The 21978-nt window shown below is 37.5% G+C and overlaps 1 protein-coding gene across 1 annotated transcript; it reads left to right on the top strand.

The window, feature by feature from the left end:
- The first annotated feature begins 580 nt into the window (after positions 1–580).
- Positions 581–20558, top strand: LOC127656610 (serine/threonine-protein kinase Nek9). The gene is made up of 23 exons (XM_052145012.1): positions 581–1034; positions 1402–1579; positions 1837–1892; positions 1987–2057; positions 2159–2264; positions 4367–4498; positions 4665–4775; positions 4875–4939; positions 6881–6931; positions 7355–7547; positions 7719–7863; positions 10959–11159; positions 11247–11293; positions 11976–12137; positions 13639–13747; positions 14443–14604; positions 14685–14852; positions 14953–15012; positions 15096–15274; positions 15354–15509; positions 18228–18320; positions 18444–18497; positions 19254–20558. Exons 1-23 carry the CDS (start codon positions 855–857, stop codon positions 19368–19370), a joined length of 2796 nt encoding a protein of 931 aa, XP_052000972.1. The 5' UTR covers positions 581–854; the 3' UTR covers positions 19371–20558.
- The last annotated feature ends 1420 nt before the right edge of the window (positions 20559–21978 follow it).

The raw sequence follows: 21978 nt of genomic DNA on the forward strand, positions 1-21978 counted from the left end.
AATTTCACTTGTACAAAGACATGGCAATGAATCAAACCTTGTTTTTAGTTTTAGTTTAGTTTTTTTTTTGTTTTTTTCATGGACATATAATTGTATTTAATGTTTTTTCCCTCTCACTCATTCATCTGACCAGTGACAAAAACAAAACAAAAAATCTGTCAAAAATTCTTCCTTTACAAACATTAATTTCTGTATTTTTAATATGTTAAACATATGTTTATAAACAAGTAAAATATAAGCCTATACAGAGACCTCTTTTAATGTAATTAATTATTGCAATACATTGCATTTTATTTGATTTTTTAATGTATTTTTTGCAAGATACAATAAAAATTGTTGTTGTTGACCATGTTTTTACATTAAATTAATTAAATAATTGTGTAACATGTTGGTAGTTCTGAACAAGGTAAAAAAATATTTAAAATTGTTGTCTCTATTGATTTTATTTTTAATATAAATTAATTTTAGAACTACATGTTAAATAAATTTAGTTTGCTGGCACATTATTTTGAAATAAAAGCCTGTTTCCGGCTACTTCCGTTTCCGGAGAAGCTTGTTGTTGTTTCTGTCCGAACAGAGATGTCAACAGTGAGTCGACTCTCAAAGATTCATTTGACTCGCTTGGACGTAGACTTGTGACAGACAGAGGTAACCGATTCCTCGCTGGAAATAACTCTCAACAGCAACTTCGAGACGGAACGCAGCGAAACCATCGAATTAAAACACTAGAAAGTTCGTTTGAGCGACAGACAGATGTTTGATTGTTCTGTCTATCTGAACTGAACAGGCCAAGACATCAAACAAACCCTAAAGTGTGTTTTCTGTGTGATCTACCGCTCCAGTGTGTGAGGAAGATGTCTTTAGAGGAGTATGAGAGGCATTACGCCTCTTTAAACTCGGAGTCTGGATGTGAATCCGTCAGTGGAAGATCTTCAACATCTTACAGTGGAGAAGAGGAGAAGTTACATTATATTCCCATTCGAGTGCTGGGAAAAGGGGCTTTTGGAGAAGCGACACTGTACAGACGCACTGAGGTAAACAACAACAACAACAAGTCATGAATATACTAATGAAAACAAATACAGTAGGTGGAACCCCTCTAATTGGTGGATTGGGGTGTTTTGGTCACGCCCACTTCTTGAAGGGTTATAAATTCAAGTAAAGTCCATTTAACCCAATAGGAAGTGTACAGTAGAGTTTATACAGGGTCCCCATTGTCATGGAAAACCTGGAGATATCGTTCATTTTTCATCAAGTGATATCACAGACATTTCTATCATTTTTAATTGGCTAAATATTGCTCTTTTTGAGTGTTTGTGAAAAGTAAAAGTTGATAACTTGGTCTGTTTCATGACGGTCTTATTATTTGAGTCATTTACACACATGTTGTCATCTCTTCAGGATAATTCTCTGGTGGTTTGGAAGGAGATCGATCTGAACAATCTGTCTGATAAGAAGCGCAGAGACGTTATGAATGAAATCAGCATCCTGTCCATTCTACAGCACAACAACATCATCGCATACTTCAATCACTTCATGGACAAAAACACACTGCTCATAGAGCTGGAATACTGCAACGGTACGACACCACCGTCTAATGTTACATAAAACACCCGAGAGACACAGACCACCATTATAAACCAATAACATCATTGTTATCACTCCCATCCCTGTTCGTGTTCGCTATTATCATTATTTAAAGATGATATCCATTGTTATGATGATGATAATCAATATGTTTGGGTTTTGATTTATTTGTCCTGTATGATGCAATAAACATAATACAGTTTGATCACAAAAGAATGAAACAACCAATAATTGAATGTTTTTATGCAGGCGGGAATCTTTATGAAAAAATCAATCAGCAGAAAGGAACACTCTTCAAGGAAGAGGTACAGTTATAACCAAAACCTGTTCAGATGTTTTATCTTGCATGGCACGGATGGCACAAAGAAAGTTTTTATTTTAATAATGTCTTTCTCGCAGGTCGTCATATGGTACTTGTATCAGATCACTGCAGCTGTCGCTCACATTCATAAAGCAGGTGTCTTACACAGGTAATGATCTCATTTCAGGGTTGTAATCTCTAATATGAGGTCATCTATAATCAAAGCTCTTCTAGGGTATGCATTAAATAGTGTTTGTTTTTCTTTAAAAGGGACATCAAAACCTTGAACATCTTCCTCACCAAAACCAACCTGATTAAGTTAGGAGATTATGGGTTGGCAAAGAAACTCGACTCGCAATATTCCATGGCTGAAACTGTGAGTTAATGCATACATTATCTTCTGTATATGACTCAATATGACACAGATGAGTTGATCCGTGTCCAATCAACAGATTTCAATCTCTTCTTTTTCTGAAGAAATATAAATGATGATGATGATGATGATGATGATGAAATCTAAAATATAAAATGTCATGGATCAACATTTACTGAGTAATCCACACAGAAAAAGGGAAAGCAGCACTATTGAAAATATTGGTGGTCGACTGATTTTGTGGATTTTGGCAATTCCGATAACGGGTGATGGAAATGGCCAATAACCGATTATTTAGCAGATTGTTTTTAAATCTATTTATACAATATACTGGTTTACCTCTAGAACAGAAATAATTTTAATGCTTTTATGTTTGAGATGAGAACATAATTATATCGTGCAGTCATCAAAAAGTGATTATATTGCTATGAAATAACGGATGGTGTGTTCACTCAATGGGATTTTTACTGCTTGCTCACTTAAAGGGGTCATAAAATGCCCTTTGTTTATAGTTTTATTATCTTCCCTGAGGTCTACTGATAATGTTAATAAAGTTTTTTTGTTGCATGAAAACATTCATAATTTAGTAATATATGATCATTTTGCACCCTGTCTCTGGCCGTCTGTCTGAAACGCTATGTTTTGGCATAACGTAAACGCCCACTGTTCTGATTGGCTAACATCGTGCAGCCCCTCGATTCAGCCATCTTTTAAAGAGAATGAACAACATTATAAAACTATATTTCACACATTGCATCTGAATATATTCAACTGTTCATCTCAAGCAGAACTGTTATTACTCACATCCTGTCTACACCGGACGTGAGAGTCGCATCAAACGCAAAAGTGATCGTTATAATCAATCATGCTGTTTAGCATGGAAGCGTCTGTTGCAGTACGTTGCGCCAACAGTAAACAGATGTCCCGTTCCATTTTGCTACACATACAAATGCACATTTATTTACACACATTTCAGCCCCCATTCACACATTGCTTTTCCAGCAGCACGCACACTAGTGGCTTTCCAGCTCACTGACCTCTCAGTCGCTCTGCTTATCAGCAGCTAGGGATGTCCCGATCAGCATTTTGGCCACCGATCCGATATTTTAATATTAAATATCTACAGATACTGAGTCCCGATACGATACTTGTATTTGCCTAGATAATAGAGCTGCTGACAGATGTTTTGTTTGTTTACAAAAATAACTAAGTAAACAAAGTAACTAAAAGATGTCTTCAGCTTAATGCATTTAACTTAGTAGAGCTAGCATTTTTATTTACTCACATATGAAATCAACTTCTACTTCGAATGGTGTAATAGCTTATTTTTTCTTTAATATTCAGGTACAAAAATAAATCAGAAATCTACTGAGTTCTGCATGGATGAATATAATCTTACATACACTTACAAATGGTGTAAACAGCTTGACTTGAATAGTCACAACAAAAAATTAATTCTATAAAAACTCTTTATAGAATTTCACAATTCCACTTAAAAGTGGTGTGAACGGTTACACTTGAACAGGCCCGAGATCAACAATAATGAAACAGTTATTAATAGTTCTGCTGTCAATATCAAAATGCCATTGTGACATGCTGACAACCAGTAAAAACCATGAGAGCATCACACACTGCAGAGATACGTTCAAAAATAAGATAAATATATTCATAACAAGCTCTAAAACTGCTCCAGTGAGACATCATTATTATCTATATGGTCTGTTTACTGTCTTTTGCTGAAACACAAATCACTTTATTGAAGGTTAAACCGTTATATTTATTAATAGTGGTATTGTGAGCAACATTAATTTGATTGGGACGAGTGAGTGATGATGAGATATTGACGTCTTTGATTGACACAGAGAGCGCTCATGGTAAAGAGAGTAAAGCTAAAAGCACTCATGATCGCTCAAACAGTCTCTATCACTCAACACAACGTCTGATTGTCACGACTCACGTCATGTATTTGCATGTTTACTTGTTGTTTAATTTGTTTTTGTATCTTGTAGTCTCTATTGGCCCTATTCATTGTCAAATCAAATCTCTCACATCACTCTGCATTGGAGTTATGTTTGTGTATCTGTTGTGATGTATTTTGACTCTAGTGTGTCGGCACTCCATACTACATGTCTCCAGAGCTCTGTCAAGGAGTGAAATATAACTTTAAATCTGACATCTGGGCCATGGGATGTGTCTTATTTGAGCTGCTTGCCCTCACCAGGACCTTTGATGCCACGGTAATTATCTTTATCTGAAATGTGAATCAACATCAATGTCCTTTAAGGGTTACTTACTTTCGTTCACAGACTTTAGATTGTAAAACCCTTGTCTGATTTTGTTAATCAAATGACATGACGTGTTCTTCAAGCTTTGGTGACAAATGTGTGTTTGTTCTTTTCTCAGAATCCTCTGAACTTGTGTGTGAAGATCGTTCAGGGCAACTGGACCATGGAGATCAACTCTGATGTTTATTCATCTGAACTCATCAAGCTGGTGTATGAGTGTTTGGATCAGGTGCTGCCCTGCTCTTATGGTTTATCGGGTTAATGTGTGTGTCGATCATAAATATCGTGATGTCATGATGATGATAATTAATGTGTTTTGATTTTGAAGGACCCTGAAAAAAGACCCACAGCCGAGCAGATATTAGAGCATCCTGTCATCTCTCGTGTGAGACCGTGAGTATACACGTGATCTACTGTACACATACATCCTACCCACACCGGAGGCAAGCGTCTCGGTAAAAGCATAACTTTCCCATTCTTATCAATGACGCTGTGCCACTTAGAATGTTTAGAAATATGTAAACATTTTCCCCATCAATTCTAATTACTGTAATGCAAAAAAAAAAAATTTATTAAATGTATATTAGAACATATTATTTAACCTCTTGAGACCCAAGCGTGACTGCTTTGTGGATTTTCCATCCCCATCTCCCTTTCTGATTTGATTAGAAAAAAAAGAGCAAATAATTTTCCTAAAAACGAATGTCCTAAAATGTGGACAGCGGGACTAAGTTGTGAAATTTTATGAAATACCAAACTATAGAAAATCAGATTTTTTTTTTCATCAAATAGTTAATTATGTGTCCAGGAGTGTTGATTATTCATGTTTTGGAGATATTACATCATAAATGATCATAATTAATTCATATCAAACATATAAAACAAAGTAATGCCAGCATCGTCCAATCACTGTCAACGATATTCAAATAAAATGATCCATTATAAATGATGAATCTATGTACTGATGATCATTGTCCCATGTGTGTCAAACATGTTGAGTGATCCAAACATCATCTGCAGCCTGAAACTGAACTTTTGATCAGATTTTAGGAATGAACGCACTTAACTGTATAGAGAGATATAGGATGCTCCCTTGCTCCCTATTTAGTGAATGACTTAACCTCCAGTGTGCTGTCTGTCTGCACTGGTCTCAGAACAGTTATAGAGAGCTATAGGATGCTCCCTTGCTCCCTATTTAGTGCATGACTTAACCTCCAGTGTGCTGTCTGTCTGCACTGGTCTCAGAACAGTTATAGGAGAGCTATAGGATGTTCCCTTGCTCCCTATTTAGTGCATGACTTAACCTCCAGTGTGCTGTCTGTCTGCACTGGTCTCAGAACAGTTATAGGAGAGATATAGGATGCTCCCTTGCTCCCTATTTAGTGCATGACTTAACCTCCAGTGTGCTGTCTGTCTGCACTGGTCTCAGAACAGTTATAGGAGAGCTATAGGATGTTCCCTTGCTCCCTATTTAGTGCATGACTTAACCTCCAGTGTGCTGTCTGTCTGCACTGGTCTCAGAACAGTTATAGGAGAGCTATAGGATGCTCCCTTGCTCCCTATTTAGTGCATGACTTAACCTCCAGTGTGCTGTTTGTCTGCACTGGTCTCAGAACAGTTATAGGAGAGCTATAGGATGCTCCCTTGCTCCCTATTTAGTGAATTACTTAACCTCCAGTGTGCTGTCTGTCTGCGTTGGTCTCAGAACAGTTATAGGAGAGTTATAGGATGCTCCCTTGCTCCCTATTTAGTGAATGACTTAACCTCCAGTGTGCTGTCTGTGTGCACTGGTCTCAGAACAGTTTTAGGAGAGCTATAGGATGTTCCCTTGCTCCCTATTTAGTGCATGACTTAACCTCCAGTGTGCTGTTCAGAACAGTTTGAAATTAATCTTATTTTCATCATAACTCCATATAAAGCCTCTGAAAGACACATTTATCAGTTTTTGGATGAACACATTGATTCTCAATGTGATAATGTACAGCTAATATTGGATATTTATGGAAAATTAGCATATAGTCCACATGTGTTTTTTGGCATTTCTCCCAAAGACAAACTCTGCTGTGGTCGGAGCCATGTTGTTTTGTCACATGACTCCGTGCATCAAAAGTTTAACCCTGTACTGACAGCCCATAATCTCCTGGACTGAGATCAGTCCGTTTAAATTAAATTATGCATTGCATATAGCGAAGCCAAAATACAATGTCCACGCATGGGGTTGCACAAGGTTAACTAAAGTATTTACTGCCCTTAATTTAATCCGATTTAACAGAAATTTATTATGTTGATGTTGATGATGTTTACATGATGAGTGTTTCTCATGTGTGTGTTTAGAGAGCTGGAGGAGAGAGTGGCAGCACTCAATTCTGCCATCAAGAAACCAAAGTAAGTGAAGTTTCATTACCAACAATCCACAAGTCTTTCTGGAATGCTCTGTTTATAAAATTGGGGTGTGTAATTAAAGGACACTGGATTCACATTGAATTTGACATTTTTCATCCTTAAAAAAAAAAAAATTATTGTATTAGTCAACTTGTTTTTCAGATTTGAGCCAATTAAATGTCTGGGCATGGCCTTGAAGGACTAATTGACCATGACATTCTGAAGACACATGCCAAATTTCACCAATTTTCTTGCGCTTTAAACAATCCTCATTACTTTGTCAAAAAAGTTCAAATTGTACTCCATTTTTAAAACAGTGGCAACGCAACATTTGCGGGATCTATTCATTTAAATTGACCAATTGTGCAAATTGTCTGTGGATCATCTGGAACCCTGTTGATGACTTTCCGGCTATATTTGTTTCAGGTTAAGCACAGTGACGGAGACGTCAGTTGCCGTGGTGACCACACGCTCCCGGGAGGTATATTTCTGGGGTGGGGGGAAGTTCACCCCACAGAAGCTGGACATGTTTAAAGGGGGCAGCAGCGCGCAGCACGTGTGCGCAGGAGAGACGCATTTCGCAGTCGTTACAGTAGAGAAAGAGCTGTACACTTGGGCTGTAAGCATTCATATCTTGTTTTCTCATAGTATAGAAATTAACTGACCATCATTCTATGTTGTTCATTAAAAGTCTATACATATACAGTACGTATGGAAGGAGATGCAATAAAATGGACAGAGTAAGAATTACATAAATAAATGTTCATGTTGAACGTTGATGTGTTTGTAGAGTGTTCAGGGAGGGGCGAAGATGGTGGGTCAGCTGGGTCATGGTGATCAGGCCTCGTACCGTCAGCCACGACGCGTGGAGCGTCTGCAGGGGAAAGCCATCAGACAGGTGTCTTGCGGTGCTGATTTCACCGCCTGCATCACTGGTGAGTAAAGACAAACATTTAATGTCAGAGAGTCTAAAAGCTGGAGTGTACATTTGAGAAAACAGCTGTTGAATTTATTATTATTGGAGACACTGAAAGGACTTTGTACTGTAAGACAGTGTTGCACTTTTTAAGACTAAAAACTTCTACTGCACACCACTATCCCACATAGGCTAACCATCGTTAATATTTTACCTTTTCAAAAACTCAATAGCGCTTTACACGTCTTAATAGTGTGTTTACTTGTAATGTTTGAAATTTGGCTATGCAAAAAAAAAGTAAAATAAAAAAAGTCACATACAGTCCTTGCGTTTGACTTTCTCATCGTCCATCATTTTGACAGACAGGGTCGTAAATTAATTTAATAACTGGGGTCTCTGATATTCATAAATGATCAGGTAATTTCAGGCTTCAATGCATTCTGCAGCGCTGACGCGAGTCATGTGATGACCCTTTACACGTATAAATATCACTCGCTTCATAGACTTCAGTGTATTCTGCAGCACTGACGCGAGTCATGTGATGACCCTTTACTCGTATAAATATCACTCACTTCATAGACTTCAGTGTATTCTGCAGCATTGACACGAGTCATGTGATGACCCTTTACACGTATAAATATCACTCGCTTCATAGACTTCAATGTATTCTGCAGCGCTGACACGAGTCATGTCATGACCCTTTACTCGTATAAATATCACTCGCTTCATAGACTTCAATGTATTCTGCAGTGCTGACACGAGTCATGTGATGACCCTTTACTCGTATAAATATCACTCGCTTCACAGACTTCAATGTATTCTGCAGCACTGACGCGAGTCATGTGATGACCCTTTACACGTATAAATATCACTCGCTTCATAGACTTCAATGTATTCTGCAGCGCTGACATGAGTCATGTGATGACCCTTTACACGTATAAATATCACTCGCTCCATAGACTTCAATGTATTCTGCAGCGCTGACGCGAGTCATGTGATGACCCTTTACACGTATAAATATCACTCGCTTCACAGACTTCAATGTATTCTGCAGCGCTGACGCGAGTCATGTCATGACCCTTTACTCGTATAAATATCACTCGCTTCATAGACTTCAATGTATTCTGCAGTGCTGACACGAGTCATGTGATGACCCTTTACTCGTATAAATATCACTCGCTTCACAGACTTCAATGTATTCTGCAGCACTGACGCGAGTCATGTGATGACCCTTTACACGTATAAATATCACTCGCTTCATAGACTTCAATGTATTCTGCAGCGCTGACATGAGTCATGTGATGACCCTTTACACGTATAAATATCACTCGCTCCATAGACTTCAATGTATTCTGCAAGCTGACCGAGTCATGTGATGACCCTTTACACGTATAAATATCACTCGCTTCACAGACTTCAATGTATTCTGCAGCTGGCCGAGTCATGTGATGACCCTTTACACGTATAAATATCACTCGCTTCACAGACTTCAATGTGTTCTGCAGCTGGCCGAGTCATGTGATGACCCTTTACACGTATAAACATCACTCGCTTCATAGACTTCAATGTGTTCTGCAGCGCTGACGCGAGTCATGTGATGACCCTTTACACGTATAAATATCACTCACTTCATAGACTTCAATGTATTCTGCAGCGCTGACGCGAGTCATGTGATGACATTTACTCGTATAAATATCACTCGCTTCACAGACTTCAATGTATTCTGCAGCGCTGACGCGAGTCATGTGATGACCATTTACTCGTATAAATATCACTCGCTTCACAGACTTCAATGTATTATGCAGCGCTGACGCGAGTCATGTGATGACCCTTTACTCGTATAAATATCACTCGCTTCACAGACTTCAATGTATTCTGCAGCGCTGACGCGAGTCATGTGATGACCCTTTACACGTATAAATATCACTCGCTTCACAGACTTCAATGTATTCTGCAGCGCTGACGCGAGTCGTGTGATGACCCTTTACACGTATAAATATCACTCGCTTCACAGACTTCAATGTATTCTGCAGCGCTGACGCGAGTCGTGTGATGACCCTTTACACGTATAAATATCACTCGCTTCACAGACTTCAATGTATTCTGCAGCGCTGACACGAGTCATGTGATGACCCTTTACTCGTATAAATATCACTCACTTCTGCACATTCATCATTGCTCTTCACAATCACAAAAGTGACGGATCATGGTTTCAAAATGGCGGATTTCTCTGAATGGTACATATATTTGGATGAAATGTATATATATTTTTTTTATGCATTTATTTATTTTGTTGAATTTTATAATTTTCCACGGCACACCTGATAATCTTTCACGGCAAACTAATGTGCGGCACAGTGGTTGGCAAACACTGCTTTATGATGAGATATACAGTGGGGTCCAATAGTTTGAGATTAACTATGAGTTCATCTTCAACTTCGGGAACTTTCATGTCCCAGGGATTGATTTAAAAAAAATATATATATTTTTGTTATAAGAAGGTTTCATTGAAACTATTCACCAGGCCTTCATCACTTATTTTTTGGCACTTTTCAAATGTGTTTTATATTAGATTTGACTGTTTTAGTCTCAGACCCAGACTTTCAATATTAAATTATGAAAATACATTATAAATATACACATTACATGTTTATAACTGTAACTATCTGCAACGATTAATCGTTTGGTAAATATATTGGTCTACCTTTAGTACAGACGGTCAGATTGAAGCACACAAGAAGCTCTTTTGAACATTCTCAATTCATGCTGGAGAACATGATCATCAGATTTTGTTCATGCTGACATTAAAACAAAAGAGACACAGAACAAATACTAAAACATTCTCAAATTCATCTACATTTTTCAGCTTCCCTGCTAAAAAGACCAGCTTAACCAGTATTCGATTCCCATACTGGTCCAAGCTGGTTTATGCTGGTTTGCTGCCCGTCATAGCCATACTTCTCACCAGCAAAACCTAGCTATGCATATATTTACAGTATTTACTTTAACGTGTTGTTCATTTGAAGTCAAATGTTACATCAAATGGACAGTCTAGAAATCACGTTGCATTTGTGTTTGTTTAAAGAGGTTTGCTTTTGTTCTTCATGTTCTCAGATGAGGATCAGATGTATATGTTCGGGTCAGACTACTACGGCTGCATCGGCGTGGAGAACGAGCTGGGCATGGAGGTTCTTGAGCCGGTTTTGCTGGAGTTCTTCGTGGAGCGTCCGGTGAAGCATGTGTCATGTGGAGATAATCATGTGGTGGCTTTGACTCAGAGCGGAGAAATCTTCTCATGGGGGTGTGGAGAACACGGTGAGCTCACTCACATAATGCCATCACTGATGGACTGTTACAGACAATGACATCATCAATGACGGTCATCTTATGTTCTCTCCACAGGTCGACTCGGTCTCGACTGTGAGGATGATTTCTCTTCTCCAATGCAAGTGAGTGACACTATTACAGTTCAGGAATCAGAAAACAGACTGTGGAAAGTTGACAGTCCTGCAGTGTGACATGCTATACTCGATTTTAAACAGCATTTTCTAAATCTGCTATAATGCATACAGCTATATGGTTTCTATGAACATGTTTAACTCCAGTGTAACATGTTTTCCTTTATTTTAATTTCTCTCTCTCATCCATCTCTTTGTGTCTCTTACTGCTTTGTTGTTCTTCCTAGCAATGTTTTCTTGCTTTTATGGGAGACCCCTGAGCTTCTGGCCATCTATCAAAAGTTGTATGCTCTCTTATGTATTATACCAAATTCTGATGTCTAAGGCCAAGTAACTCAAAGGCCTTTTTTGCTTCAGTCAGTAGCCATTTTCAGTCACTAGATGGCGCCAAGTAATCATAATAACTTGCACTGATATGAAAATGTCCATGAAGTGATTATGGCCAAAATCAGTTGCTGAGGTTAAACAGTTTAGCACTCATTTTACACAAAAATTTGACCACCCATTGACATGATCAGTGACGATCACAATCAAGTATTCTAGACAGTCATGTATACTTGTTTTATCTCCTATATATCTGCATTATATTGGCCACTTAATCCCTAGATTTTGGCATCAGCTATTGAGAAAACTTATTAATCATTATTTTTTTGTTGTTGTGTGTCACGTGTAGCTGGAGGTTCCTAAAGGTGCGTTCATTGACTCCGTGTTCTGCGGCAGTGATGGAACTTTCTTCCTGACAGAATCTGGAAAAGTTTTAGCTTGTGGCAACAATGAACTGAACAAACTGGGTCTGAATCAGGGCATCACTGGAATCAAAAACCACCCAGGGGAAGTATGTACCATAAGAAAAGAGAGCTTACACTCCACTATTGGTGTAATGCATTATTAAATAGCTCTGGTCTAAAACTTGGTGTGCTGCCTCACTGTCTGCTTCCTACAGGCAGCATCCTGACATCAAAGGACCTCACAAGTGACTGATTTGGAATACTCGACATAGGCACGACACATAGCGCTCCTCACGTGAAGTGCTCGGGAGAGTCAACTTACTATTGATTTCAGTTTTTGATGTTTGCATGTTGCAAAGCTAACTGTGCAATACTGTGATAAGCATAACAATACACAGAGCACACAGATATTGGTAAAATAGTCCATTTTTAATTAGATTGAACTTTTAGTGGTATTTTTGGTATTGAATGATATATATTAATAATCAACATTTCTCCCATTTCATCCGCCATCTTGGATTATTATTATTTTATTTTTTGATTTTATTATTATTTTAGAATTTGACAAAAATGTGACTTAAGATTCCTACCATTTGAAACAGCCTTTGTGTCTGTAGTGCGCCTATGATGGTTTAACCCTCAATTTTAAGATTTTGATTTAATTTTTTGATAAAATCACATTGTTGATCACAATGGTATAAAATATTGTGACTTTTAATTATTTTTACCATCTAAACACACACACACACAGAAAGTAAAAAAATATATAATTTCTATAAAAAAAAAGTAGCACTTGTACATTTTGCAACCAAATTTGACCAACCATTGAAAATGAGGAAATGACTACACCACAGTGTAGAACACACAGACACCTATACCCACTAATACACAGCCACAATTCAGAACATACACACATCATACACTCACATACACTTACAGAGCATTCTGTAAGTGTGTATGTGTGTGTCTGAACCCAAAGTTTATCCATCCATGACAAAGTCCATCTTTTTGTTATAAAAAGCCTCTTTTTTTAAAAACAGTTCCCTTGCAATACAAATAAAAAAACTAAAATTTGTGAAATATACCATTGAAGATGGATGGATAATTATGTGCATATATATCCAAATGCACAACTTGTGATAATATCTTGAAATTAAGTTACAGTATTGAGTTACATAGACCAAGCAACAATAACTAGAACACTGAGGCCACCTATAGACTATACTTGTCATTGCAATGAAATTGACATGTTTTTTTTTCCAGCAGATGACTGAAGATGCCAAAAATGCAGCAGATAAAAATTGGTGTAATTTGAGCTCACTGAGAACTTAATCCATAAAGTCCTCAAAAATTGTGATAGATATGCAATAAAGTAGTTAATAGGTGTGACACACAAAATTAATTATATGAATTGGAAAAAAGGTGTTATATGAAGACTGTTCCAGTTAATTTTGACTGGGAACAGTACAAGTTTTAGTCCAGTATGAACAGAATTTAAGGGTAAAATTCTGCTTGCATAGGCAGCTTACTAGGTTTTGGAGCAGAGCCATTAATTTAGTGTAATTGAACATGTTGTTTGGTAATAAAGTTATTCTGTGTCTTATTTAGGATTTTCAGGGGGTACCATACACCACCAGTCTCACTCTGGTCAAACAGCTGTCACGATTTAAGATCCAGTTCATCTCACCTGGAAAAGCACACACAGCAGTGATAGATGGTGACGTTTCATTTACAACTCACACATCCGGGTTTTACTAGTTCTACTAGTTTTACTTGTATTTATTGTCTTATATTTGAGATTCATTACTTGTCATTTGCTGTATGTACACCACAAGTAACAGGTTTAGACATGCTTGACTGTATTTGGGTCAGTGACGTCACACTCTTTTTTTTGTTTTTGTTTAGGTGCGGATGGATTTATGTGCGTTTTCAAAATACATTAAAAATGCAATTCAGTCAAAACAGTTACTTGAATACAGCTCTACTATGATGAACATGTTTTCACGTTTTCCCTGGGGCTTAAAGTCACAAATGTCATGTTGTGTAACCGTCCGGAGACTGTAAATAAAAGTCTCAATAAAAAATCTGTTTGAAAACTTTTGTAAAACTTGGTTACACCCCATGACATTTCTTAAGTCATTAAATAAATGTTTTTGAAGAAAATGAATGTATGGAACCAACATAGCATGTAAACCTCTATAGAGTTTTAAAAACCATCCCAGGAATCACCTCATGAAGCCTCTTCTAGTTCAACAGTCATCATACTGTAGTTTTGGCTTCGTTCACTGTCATTCTAAAATGTGTAAAATATTAATAATAAAGAATGAGTAGGTGTGTCCAGACTTCTGACTCTTAGTTAAGCTTTGAAATAGTTTGGACACGCACTGTCTGAACGTCTGTGTATGTGTGCAGAACGCGGGCGTCTGATGACCTTCGGCTGTAATAAGTTTGGACAGTTGGGTGTGAAAGACTTTAAGAAGCATCAGGGAGTTCAGATTCTCGTCGGGGCTTTCGGAGGGAAAGTCATCACTAAAGTGTCGTGTGGAGACGGATTCACTATTGCAGCCACAGAGGGTGAGAGGAGCACACATTCACCCCGCTGTAAACTCACATCACCGTGTCTAATACACCTTTCCTGATGATTTCTCCTGCAGATAATCAGATCTTTGCGTGGGGAAACGCAGGGAACGGGCGTTTGGGAATGCCCCCTGATAAAGGCTTCGGCTCGGAGGTTTGTCCGGCTCTTCCTCGTCCCATCTTTGGTTCCCTGCATCATGTGCCTGATCTGTCCTGCAGAGGCTGGCACACCATACTCATCATGGGTAAGTAGCACACTACATGTATTAGTGTTAATCTTGCAACGGTTTCCAATGAAATATGATTCTCTGATTTCTGATTTCTTTCATTTGAATGTTTTTACAGAAAAAGTTCTGAACTCCAAAACCATCCGTTCAAACAGTAGTGGACTGTCTATTGGAAGTGGTAAGATTTATACATGTATTTCGATTCTGGTCCTTTAATCTGATTGGTCAAGTAACGTCAATCGTGTCAATGGTTATGTGTAGGTCAGTGCTCGACCACATGTGTGGATCTGGACACAGAGTCACCGACAGAATCTGAGCTGCGTGAGGGCATGTTGGGAGGAACTGTAGAGGCTGACATGGATGAGCGAGGTCTGGAGACCCCCATATTCTCCATGGACAGCAAGACCAACGAGAGCTCGTGTCCCTCGTGGCTGCGGAAGGTGAATCCAACTTTAAAATCTGCCATCATCTTCTCACCAAATATAACTGTCTCACCATGTCCCTCTGGTGTGACTGCAGGAGCTGATAGATGCCGAGATCATCCCCATGCCAGAAGATTCCAGAGACTCCATCGATCCACTCACATCCTCGTACACAGAGAGCGCAACGCTGCCATATGATGAGCTCGACGAGCTCAAAGCTGCGGCTGCTGCAGCCACTGGAAAAAGCCTGATGGTGAGAGATCAGCTGCACACTAATGGAAGTATGCAGTGTGGAGTTATTTATCCACAATAATGTTCCCATAAGCTGCGGCAAAGTGGATTGCTTTATTTAATCATATCTAAATGAATGATCAGCGTTTGGAGTCCAGATGTTTCTTGATTTTGCGTATGTAACCAAAGCTGTCAGTTATCTTGTGTGTGGAAATATGCAGCACTAGATAAAAGCTGCATCCTATACAGTGTAAATCTCGTCATGCTATTGCTGAAGAAAATCGTTTTTTTTTATTTAGTCAATGATAACAGACAAGATGACAAAGATGCTTACAGTAGTAACTTAAACATACTGTTGACGAAAATATGACCAGAAAATAATAATACTGCAAGATGTTAACAATGCACTAACATGTTTTTTAATTTTTTATATTATTATTATCTTTAGAAAGACAAATCTAGAAAGAATTGATGTAAATAGTATGAACTCCTGATCTTTATAACCTCACACAAACACATGAATCACTATATCACAACATAAACATCACATCACAACTTCCATCTGCACAGATAATGAACACAATGAACACATGAACTTGAGTGCTTAAATTGTGTGTGAATACACCGTTTCCTGAAAACACAAACTGAGTCATTTGTAAAAGTCGTCAATACTTCAGTACATTCATTATATGGGATTCCTTTATCATGCTGTTTATTCTTAAACAGATTCATCTTTAATATGTTTGATAGATGACTCTTTTAGAAATTGCACTTTGGGTCATTTTTGATCCATATTGAAAACCGTTCAAAAAGCTTAAATTCTTGATTAGTGTACAACAGCATTTAAAAAATAATAATAAAAAAAGAATTAGCATTTTATAATTGCTTAACTATATTACATACATTTCTGATTAATTGTACTAGTAGAAAATCAGCATTGTACATTTTCTTTTTTTCAATTTAAGTACATCTGTTTCACAAATTAATATAGTTTTTTCCAGCAGTCAAAATGGGCCCACGTCAGTTCCTTCCCTCAAATGTCAAACCGTTTGTTTCAGTGTTACAGGGTTCATGAAGGTGTCATAAAAGTATTTCTGCTATCTAATGTTTTAGGAGAAAATAACATCCAATAGGCCTTTAGCCCTATCATACTCTATAATATAAAGTCATGTTAGTGAACGTTTTACTAACATATTACCTGTTCAAAACAGTAAAAATACTCTGTGTGTGTGGTCATGTGCATGTGTGCACAAACCCCGCTTGAAAGGAAACTCGGCAGATCCCAGCGGAGCAGGTGGCCGAAATTGAGAAGATTTGAAATATTTTTAAGTCACATTTGATTAATAAATCTACAGAAAACTTTTTAAATCTGTTTAAAATCCAGAAAGTCCAAAGGTAACCACAACTGGTTCTTCCCATACCCTCCTATTGTCTTAGGGTCATTTTGCATTTTGCAATACAGTATTTGTTGTGCTTATATTACATCTGTTCATTTCTCCGAACACACGAATAAAGTAACAGATATATATTAGCCCTAGCTCTGTAACCAGTGGAATCTCAAACTCATTATTTTACTGCGAATGCGACTATAGAGGACTTATTTCTGTGAGAAATTCAGTTTCCCTTCTGGTCCCCCACCAGATATTTTCAACCCGAAAATGAGGGGAAATGTTACAAAATTGCACTTTCATAAAAATCACTGCCATAAAAACAATAAATAAATAAGAGAAGTCTCAAACCTGAAATGTTATGCATGCACACTATACTTCCCTAGGTACCCCCTAAACAAATTTTGGGCTGAGACTCGAACCCTTCCAATTATAAACTGACCTCAAATGTGGAACTCTGAGCAATCTTGAGCATTACTCTAGCACTTAAGTTCTACGTCTATGTAACAAGAATGTGCAAAATGTTTATATATGTTCACGTACCTAAGTAATGTGCTCTAGAAATCGGTTTTGTTCCAAGGAGTTAGGACCATCCTGAGCCGAGATATTGAGGTTTACGTAAACAATTTGTCATGCGGCATGACACAAGGATGGCCGCTATGGTTAAACCAATTATAATAATAAAAAAGAAATGGGTGTTTTTGCAATAATAATACATGGATGTAATTACTTAAAAATTAAAAATGGTCTAGCCAGCAGCTTTACAACTATTGGACCACTTGAGATGGAGTCAGTTGCTGTGTGGTGATGTTAAGAGCTCATCTTTTAACTTAATGAGATTAGTGTGTTTCGGGTTGAGGTCTTTTTGTGTCTAGGACTTGCAAGACCTCTCTTCAGAGGCAAAGACTGCAGTTCACTTCATGTAAAAGTCATTTAAAACCAGATATACTGTAAGATAGAAATGTTTGAAAGTTGACAGCTGGCTGAACATGAAATGAGTAGTTCTCTCAACAAGATGTTACTGAGGACAATTGTTAAGAACTCAAAAATCATACTGCAACATGTGTTCATTTTTGACTAACCTCAATTGCTTTTTTACAGTTTACGTTTTAATTTCTATGATTTATTTGCTGTATAAAATGAAACGCCCTTATGGATGGTGTCTACCAAACTTTGATAAATAATAAAGAAATACAGAGTTTCTTTGTTCAAGATGATGCAGTGAACATGGCACAGGTGACTGAAGGGGAAACAGAATTACTGACCATTTCCTGAATACAGCAGCTGTGATTTTAATCACATGATTTCTTGACAGATAAGCTACAAACCTTTCTGTTATGTTTGTTTTGTAGGCGACAACGTGTGTGGATTATGAGCGTGTGAATGGGGTTGAGATGGGACGATCCGAGCAGAGCTGCTGTCAAGCGAGCGTCGAGCTGGAAAACGTACAATCTTTTCTCTATAAACCTCCAAACTGTTCGCTTCAGTAATGTTCGACACACTTTAGAAACTCTGTTTTTGTACATCAACTTGCATACGAATCTAAAATGATCTGTTGTGATTCACAGCTCAGAGAAACAGTGAACCGCCAGGAAGCCCAAATTCAGCTGTTACAGAAGCAGGTGAGTCTACCCGAGTTTGTTCGATTTCGAGTATAATAAGCATGTTATGTATGATAAAAGAAAGTAATTGCTGTGTTTTAGAAGAAGAGTCACCTGATTGGTTGTTGCATAAGTCCCCAACTCATACGATTTATTGAATGTGTACAATTTCTCTGTGAGAGTGTGTTGGGTGGGTTCAGTCTAACTGCAGGTTTATAGATGATGTTATCTACAACACTGTTGTATACAATTGTTTGTGTAAGAACTTCCCTTTCAACAATGTGTAGTGTAACAACCTGGAACTAAAATGTACAAAACATGTTTTGCAGATATTTACCTGTTAAATATAAAAATATATTTATATATAAAATGAGCTGATGTTATACTGGTTGTTTAAGCCCAAATAAGAATGTATAACTCATATTCTTATTTAATATCATGTTTTAATACTGTTTTTCTACTTATTTGTCTGTGTTTTTCTGAAATGTGCAGCGCTTCTGTTGCTTTTAAATGTGCTATATAAATAAAGCTTGAGCTGACTTGATCAAATATAAATGGAAGTGTCTCGTGACCTCGGTACACGTTTTTCTACACAGCCCCAGAGTTTGTTAGAGAACACATTTAAGCAAATATCATTATGAAGACCAATGAGCAACAAAACAACTCCAATTTTCACTCTTAATATTCCACAGATGTTTTTCGATGTTCTCAGCAGAATGTATTCTTCCATGCTGTGCAGATTAATCTTTATTAAAGCAGTTGTGCTTTCATCATTAGTTCAACGATCAGCTGAAAGAGAACGAGAGACTGTGGAGAGCCATCGAGAACTTCAGAGCTGGAGGTGATCTTCACGACATCAGTAATAATCACCACTCCACTCATGAAGACCAGTGAGAGGTCCACACGTCCAGATCAACTCCAGCAGAACTCCTCAGACAGGAACTTTACCTTACGGTAAATTCTGACACGTTTGAGCCGCGCCGTGCATACGAACACTCCTCCTTAACCGTGGTAAAATCACTGTAATGCACAGCCTCTTGTGGCTTATTCAATCGCCAAAATCATTGAGTGCCTTTGACAACCAAAGACTGTTTCACTAGTTTCATGCTGCTGATGTCAAGCCAAAAGTTTCTGCTTATATGTCAGTGCTGTATTATTTAGGGTTTTGTATTTTTACAGCACGTGTAAACCCTCGTCTGGGATCAACGTTGAATGGCTGATTTCACATGAAACAATTCCTCCATGATGAATGTAATAAAGTGTCATAAGCAGGATGCTCAGAATGCCTTTAATCAGATTTAGTCTTTAACGATCATTGAACACAATATTGTTTTACGGTATATTATGTTCTCAAATGGCTCTTAAAGGCTCTTTTATAATAGGACTGTTAAGGAGATTCCCAGAAGTGCCTTTACATTAGTCTTTAACATCAGTATTAAGGATATTTTACAGTGTTGTTCTCTGTTACCTTCATTGGTTTAATCTAGTCTTTGGCCACAGATGTATTCACTACATCATGCATCAGTGTGAAGAACACACACAACAGAACCAAAACCTTCCGTTAACGCTGCGTTTTGACTTCATCATCATTTTAAAGCTATTCTGTGCACGTGACGTGGATCCTGTTCCTCTTGTTCAGTCTCTCTTCTTGTGTTTACATGGATTACTGAGACGTGTAACTAATGCCATGTTTGTTTGCGGTAATTTCACACGACATGTTTGTTATGCATACATGGAGACATGTTCAAAACTACTGATTTTCTTTGTGTTTTTTAAAGATCATTCTATAGCGCTTATCCCTAGTTCACTGCCCAATAAGGACATCAGAGTCTTCATGCAAAACTATTAAATTGACATTTGCATGTTTTGCAATGATTGCAAACAAATATGTTTTTGTTTGTATTGTATCTGTAAGAACGGGTTATGCTCATGTGTGTTTTTATATTGAAGATGTTTCCCCCATGTCCTATTCTTGTGAAACTGTATATCACATAATTACAAGACTCGCTCTTAAGATGGTTTATGCTTTATACACATATCAGACATTTTCTTATGCACATTTCTAATAAAACATGTCTGTTTGGGGCAAAGTGTCACACGTGTTGTTAATGTTGTTGATACATCATTTATACCCTTTCTTTTTGATGCTTCATTAATTGTGTTTCATAATTGTTTTCATTGAGCTAAAAGCAGCACTAAACACTCTGTAATGAATCCCACCAGAATTTGCAGCGACTTTTCTCAAAAACCATGATTGATTTGCATAATTTACTGGATAACTGAATATATACTAAGCTCAAGACATTTTGTGCAAGAATACATATTATTGTGTGTATTCTGTAATCAATACAGGAAGAAAATATTTAAAAAAAAATTCCATGTCACAAACTACATTAGTTACACAAACCCAGAGCCTCATACACACAGTCTGACACGTTAACATTATGAGTGAGTCAGTAAATAAGACCGAGAATGATAATCTTGGGATTTTTATGAGAGCTTCACGCAACAATAGGTTCATTTTGCGCATGCGCAGCTAACAGGGATTCTAGAGCGTCAAGCGCTTCTTCCGCGTCTGGGAAGCCCGAATCATTTTAACCAATCGGTTCGTTCGGACAGTTTAATGAACCGATTCACAACCGAGTCTTCAATGAAAAGTGTCCCCAGAAGTTCCCGTGAGGAATTGATTGAATACATGTAACGGGATTAGAAATATTAGTAACTGTATTCCACTACAGTAACAATTTAAATAGGTGATAATCAGAGTATAGTTACATTCAAAACGTGTTTTGAGAACTTACGAGATTGCTTTACATTTATTGTCATTTGGTATATTTAATATTTAGCCTATTCAATTGGAAAACATTTCTACATATAAATGATGCGATCTGAGCAGTGTTTAAACAGCAATGAAGGACTTCATGTGAATCTTTTTATTGTAGATCAATACACATACAAATCACAGTTAAGAGTAGGAGAGAGTGAAGAGACACCAGTTCAAATACTCATTCCCCAATTATATTCAAATGAAAAAGTATATTTAGATTTTGTATTATTAATACATTTAAGAGACTCAATAAACAAAAAGTTATAAAAACCTTAAATATTTAGGCCTTTTTTCAGAGAATGTAATTTTAATATAAATGTATTACTGACTTACTGTACTTGTAGACAGTGGCGGACTGGCCATCGGAAGCACCGGGCATTTTACCGGTGGGCCACTGGGTAATTTGGCCATATAGGCAGCCACCCTGTGCTCCAACATGCCCACGCGGACCCCTTAAACCTGCACTATGTACTTTGTGCTTTATACCAACAGTTGTGGTTAAAATTGCGAGCAATTTGCGGAAGAACACATTACGTTAGTTGTGTTTCGACACTGCTGCTTTGGCGGATGAATCTCCCAATTTGAGTTTACCTGGACATTGCCTCTGTGTGATCATAACTGGCTATTTTTATATTGATAATATGTGATATGATTAAACATTTGAAACAGAAATAT

Source organism: Xyrauchen texanus, chromosome 16 (assembly GCF_025860055.1).
Source record: "Xyrauchen texanus isolate HMW12.3.18 chromosome 16, RBS_HiC_50CHRs, whole genome shotgun sequence".
In the NCBI taxonomy this organism is placed as follows: Eukaryota; Metazoa; Chordata; class Actinopteri; order Cypriniformes; family Catostomidae; genus Xyrauchen; species Xyrauchen texanus.

What these genes read in the sequence shown, in the direction of transcription:
- LOC127656610 (XM_052145012.1), top strand. Translation starts at nt 855, where the DNA reads ATGTCTTTAGAGGAGTATGAGAGGCATTACGCCTCTTTAAACTCGGAG. An exon ending in ACACACAGCAGTGATAGATG is followed by an intron (nt 13,748 to 14,442) that starts GTGACGTTTCAT and finishes GTATGTGTGCAG; the next exon opens with AACGCGGGCGTCTGATGACC. An exon ending in TGGACTGTCTATTGGAAGTG is followed by an intron (nt 15,013 to 15,095) that starts GTAAGATTTATA and finishes GGTTATGTGTAG; the next exon opens with GTCAGTGCTCGACCACATGT.